Here is a 6,000-nt window from a genome sequence, read left to right on the forward strand (position 1 = left end):
AAGTGGGCAAGGAGGAAACATTCCTTTGCACCCACAAGAACCAATCCCCTGACCACTGACATGCTATTACTGAAACGGTCATGATTTACAGGCATTTGGCCCGGATGATGGGCAAAGAAGAGGAAAGAAAGGTCTGTTGGAGAGAAGCCTAGGATTCCATGGGCCTGGGGAGGCACACCCTAGATTCGGGAAAGAAGAGGTGGAGAGGGACGAGCACTCCTCACCGTGATTATCTTTCTGTCCGATATTGTGCGTGCGGATGAGAGACGACAGTCTCCTCACATCCCCCTTGAAGACGCACTCGTGTACCGGATAGTGTGCGGGGCAACTGCCTCCATCTGCGACGACAGCAATGGGATTGGTGCCCGCTAGAAGAGCTGGGGACTGGGAGGTGGTAGTCACGGAGGAACTGTGCAGCGGCAAGGCCGGGACGCCAGGGGGATTGGAAGAGGCCGGAGCTGTCTTCAGCTGCAGCCGGTGGTGATGGTTACTGAAGATCTTATGACACGCTTTGCCGCCCTTGCCGCTGCCGCCCGTCCCAATCCTGCCTCCCGTAAAGGTGCCGCCGAGGGTTGCCGCCGCTTCCTCATCCCCGGGCTCCAGCAGGTCCCCCTCTTCTTTGCTGGGCTTGTGGTCCCTCCGCAGTGAGCGGATCTTCTCCCCGGTCATCGCCGCCAGAGGCGCAGAGGGGATCCGGGAGGCTCACCGCGAGCGACGGAGCTGGCGCTGCGGCGGCGCAAGGCGATTAGAGCGGTGGCCAGGCGCCTCCAGCGCAGCATGAACTCTCAGAGCGCCCCCGAGCCCGGGACAAACGCATCTCCTGGAGGAAAAAGAGCCGGCTCTCGCCTAGGCACTAAGGGACGCGCGCTCGCTGGGGGGAGCTAGAGCTCAGGGGCCCACGATACCAGGATCCCTGTCCCCGCTGCCGCAGCCGCCAGCCTCACACCGAAAAACAGGGCACGGCCATCTTACCCCGACTTTTCTCGCGAGAGCTCCCTCGGGAGGAGGGAGGAAACACCGCGATAAGTGAGCTGCCTGCTCCCTCCCTTGTACCTTCCACTCCCAGAGAGCAACCCAGCTCCGGCGCCTGCCAGACAGCGTGTTTCCGCCCCAGGCTAATGACCAGCCGGCGGTGGCCGAGCTGCCTGCATCTGTGCAGTCTGAAACCTTGAACCTGTGCTGAGATACTCGATGCACGTTATAAACGATGACTTAAACCCTCTGACCTCTGGGCCTCCTGCAGAGTATTGCAAACTGACTCCACTGCACACAGGATATGATGTCAGTGAGATGATGCACAAGACACTCATTCAATAAACATTTACTAAGCATCTACTTTGTGCCATACACTGAGCTAGTAAAATTCATAAAACGCCACTCCTGGTTCCAAAGAGCTCGGCAGGGGAGGAAAGACAAACAATTGGGTACAATATTTCACTGCGCGACGAATGTGGGGAGCTGCATTGCACAAAAAAAATAGGGAAATTTTTAGTTTGGGGGTGTCAGAAAAGTCACTGTCTTTAGGGGCTGATCTTGGAAAACAGGCTATTCAGCAAACGGGGAGAAAGGAGGTCACTCAAATTTTTGTTAGATAAATGAATTTCAAGCAGTTGTTTCAAGCCGGGGAATGGATGCTAAAGGATGGCAAATAATAATTATGTAACTGGGATATCACTGGGCTAGTTCCTGGCCAAACTCGACCCACCGTCAAATTCTAAGCCTAAATCTAACATCCCTGAAGTCTGGACCAAATAACTAAAGCTGTGGGGAACTAGAAGGGAGGAGAGTTAGCTAGATACCCTAAAGGTTTTCCTTCACCCATTTATCTCTCCAAAGTCCCATTTACACTGACAGTTGCTTCTCTCAAATCTCTTCTTTCTTAAACTTCATTGCCACCTCCATTCCCCCTCAAATAAATAAATAACTTGTAGGAATAGGCCTCTCTTCATCCTTCCCTGCCACTCAGGTTTTCACTTCCCATCTTTCAAATCTGTTCAAATCAAATTATTACTGCTGTTCTTTTCTTTCTTTCTTTTGTGGGTTTTTTGTTATTGTTGTTTTTTGTTTTTGCTTTTGTGAAGGGTGAGAGTTGCTCCAATTCTGTTCAAGCATTACCTAATCACCTCAAAGAATCCTACTCAGAAAGCAAGAGAGACTGAACACATACATACAAAAACATTTGTTCTTCTTTCACAAGAGCCAATATTTATTAACTTTAAGACAAGCAGTATGCTTGGCACTTTATATGCTGTTATCTCCATGTGATATTTTTTTTTAAGATTTTATTTATTTATTTGACAGAGATAGAGACAGCCAGCAAGAGAGGGAACACAAGCAGGGGGAGTGGGAGAGGAAGAAGCAGGCTCATAGCAGAGGAGCCTGATGTGGGGCTCGATCCCCTAACGCTGGATCACGCCCTGAGTTGAAGGCAGACGCTTAACCGCTGTGCCACCCAGGCGCCCCCATGTGATATTATTTTTAATCTTCTCTCGACAGTTGAAAAACCAGGACAATTCTTCAAAGCTGGAATGTAGCACAATCCAGCCTGATTCCAGAGCTAGAAAGATAGGAAAGGGCCAGGTCATGCAGGATTTTCATGTCTTCTTAAAAGGTTAGAATTTATCCCACGAGAAATGGATAGCCTTTTGGGGATGTTGAATAGGGGAATAGCATGATAAGATTTGCCTTTTAGAAAAGTCACTCACTCTCCCGTACTTTAGAAAAGTATGTATCAAGAATAAATTACAGAGGGGCTATTCTAGAGACAAGGAAATGACAGACTACTGCATAAATCAAAAAATTAGTGTGTTAGTATATGCATGTAAAAGTCTGGCAAAATATATACATCAGACCGAGTCAACAGTGGTTATCTTTGGAAGATGAGATTGCTAAATCACATATTTCTTACATTGCTTGAATATTTTTTACAAAGAAAAAGTATTTGTTTTTATTAATCAGAAAAAATTGATTTTTAAAGAAGTATGCAGTAATTCAGATGATGAGAAATTAGGAGAGCCATGGTGATGCTAGAGGAGGTAAGAGGTAAAAAAAAATTAGTTCAATTTTGGCATATTGAATTGAAGCTTCTTGTTGCTCACCCAGAAGTAGTTAGATGGTATATATTTTGAATATTTTGAAATAACCCTAGGAGGCAGAGATCCGGGTTAAAATTCAGGAGTAATTGATACCATAGAAGTCTGAGTTCCCCAAGGAGAAATGTGTAGTGTGAGAAATTAAGGTCCAGTTTAGAATAAAACAGCAACATATAAAGGATGTGTATAAACAGAGTGGCCAGTACCCTGTTATGATTAAAACCTACACCAAATATTCTACCATTATATCTGAGAAGTATACTATCACTGGATCCAGAATTTAAAAGTACCTTATTAGTGGCTGCCACCTGTGGATAGATGTGAAACCTCCTAAGTGTTACCCTAGTAAAGTCAAACACTGCAGACATCAAAAAATAATATTCTGCCCTTATTTTTAAGGGTTCAACAGTATAATTAGTGAAAAATGATATAGAAATATAAGACTATAATACATCATGAAAAATACAAGAATTGAAATTATGTGAGATCCTGACATGATACAGAAGAGGAATTATTAATTCTGGAAGAAATGAAAATCAGGTGATCAGAAGTCTTTCTGAAGGAGATAATTGTCTGAATTGAAAGAATGTATGACTTTTGGGTCATTGGACTAATTGGGCACAGGGGAAAAGTTAGGTAATAATAATTACAATAATAATAATTATCATTTACTGAGAACTTACGATGTATTAGGCATTGCTTCAAGCAAGTTTCAGTAACTATTTTATTTAATCTCACAAAAACTCTAACAGGTACTTACTGTCCCCATTTTACAGATGAGGCAACTGAGGCACAGGAAGTGATCATCCAGCTGAGGAGTAGAGGTAAAAAGAATAGTATGTATAAATGCAGCATTATATTTGACAATCATTGGAGCATAGCACGTGACAGGAAAAGTGGTGGCAAATAAGACTAGAAAGGAAAGCTGGTGCTGGATTACAAAGAGCAAGTGTAAGACATTTGGACAATACATGCTAGGCAGTGGAGAGTTTGTAAAGGATTTCAAACAAGTAAAGACAGGATCACATTTAATTGCCATAATGTATAATCAACCCACATTCCAAAGATAGGAGACTCCGCCAAACTTTCCAGCTTTGCCTCCTACCACGTTGCCAAACTCATTCCTCATTCTAACCAAAACAATCTGCTGAAGTCCCTCATCCTCTCTCATGTTTCCATGCCTGTGCACACAATGTCCCATATGTCCCAAACCCATTTCAATTTCATTCACCTAGATATCTCCTTCGGCCTGTCAAAAATTAGTTTAGGGGTGCCTGGGTGGCACAGCGGTTAAGTGTCTGCCTTCGGCTCAGGGCGTGATCCCGGCGTTATGGGATCCAGCCCCACATCAGGCTCCTCTGCTATGAGCCTGCTTCTTCCTCTCCCACTCCCCCTGCTTGTGTTCCCTCTCTCGCTGGCTGTCTCTATCTCTGTCAAATAAATAAATAAAATCTTTAAAAAAAAAATTACTTTAGATTCTCTCTCTTCTTAGCACAAGTTTTTTTTTTTTTTTAAAGATTTTGTTTACCTATTTGACAGAGAGAAACAGCGAGAGAGGAAACACAAGCAAGGGGAGTGGGAGAGAGAGAAGGAGGCTTCCTGCCAAGCAGGGAGCCCGATGTGGGGCTCGATGTGGGCTCAATGTGGGGCTTGATCCCAGGACCCTGGGAACATGACCTGAGCAGAAGGCAGACGCTTAACGGCTGAGCCACCCAGGTGCTCCCCCTTTTTTTTTTTTAACTTGGCATAGAATCCAGGGGTCCAGGAAATTACATCAAACTAAACCTCTAAATAAATTTAGCATGTCTTTCTATTATGAATGTAGGTCACAAACCACCAAAGTATTAGCAGTACTTGTGCCTTTGCAATCACAAGAAAACACAGATATTTCTGTATCACATTACAATTACTACAGATATCTCAAAATATCATTTACACTCATCACTACCTCAAACTTATTTTAATAATTATTTCCATTACTGGATCTTATTCTTTAATGAATTAATAAAGAATCACATACAGTTACTATATCAAATTTTTATTTTAAAAATATTTTAATAGTTATTTCCTTTGCAATCTGAAGTATTTTATGCACTTAAAAACATCATTCTGAAAATGGGTCATACTGCCAAAGAGGTCCATAGCACAAAAAGAAGAGTTAGTACAAACTTCTAGTTATAAAATAAATAAGTCACAGAGATGAAAAGTACAGCATGGGAATATAATAAAAAGACATTATAATAATGTATGACAAATGGTTACTACACTTAGGGTGAGCACTCAGTAATGTATAGAACTGTTGAATCACTATGCTGTACACCTGAAATTAATATAAGATTGCATGTCATCTACATTTCAATAATAAAAAAATTTTTTTTAAATGCAACTTCTTCTTAGGAGTTTTTAATGACACCTTCCCTCTCCTTCTTTCCTATCCAACACCCCACCATTCTGAATTAGGAGTCCCGCCTTTGCCTTCTTTCTGATTTCCCATTTTAACTTTTGCATGCCTCTCTGATACATCTGGTCTGCTTCCTCAATCAGTCCTCTGATCTCTCTGAGTACTAAAACTATGTTTATCACTGCTGTATGCACAGTGCCTTTCAGATGGTTAAATAGTGAATGTTTAATAGTAATAATAAACAGCTGTTGAATTAATCTATCAATTAGACTATAAAACCCCAAAGTATCTACAAGGTACCAAGACAATTGTAAATTAAGTGATGAGATGTTAAATAAATAAGTAATCCCAATCTGACAACACCGAAGTTGACTACTACTCCCTTGGATTCTTATGTGAGACCCAAGAGTAAATATTTCATTTTGGATTGTTTTTTCACTTACAAATAACAGTAAATTCAATGGAAACTGGCTTAAATTAAATGGATTTATTGACTTACATAACAGA

At 42.3% G+C, this 6,000-nt stretch overlaps 1 protein-coding gene across 3 annotated transcripts in view; it reads right to left on the reverse strand.

Moving 5' to 3' along the window:
• The window catches only part of ANKRD13C (ankyrin repeat domain 13C), an 85,535-nt gene extending 84,346 nt beyond the window's left edge, over window positions 1-1,189 (reverse strand). Inside the window, exon 1 of one of the 3 annotated variants that reach the window (XM_011237717.3) lies at window positions 225-1,189. In XM_011237717.3, coding sequence (XP_011236019.1) covers window positions 225-669 — 445 coding nt within the window. In that variant the 5' untranslated portion in view covers window positions 670-1,189. The remainder of the gene's footprint in view (window positions 1-224) is intronic. The other 2 variants (XM_019810375.2, XM_002929673.4) reach the window with 2 other exon arrangements.
• Window positions 1,190-6,000: the final 4,811 nt, after the last annotated feature.

The sequence above is a fragment of the Ailuropoda melanoleuca genome, chromosome 2 (assembly GCF_002007445.2).
Source record: "Ailuropoda melanoleuca isolate Jingjing chromosome 2, ASM200744v2, whole genome shotgun sequence".
Lineage (NCBI taxonomy): Eukaryota > Metazoa > Chordata > Mammalia > Carnivora > Ursidae > Ailuropoda > Ailuropoda melanoleuca.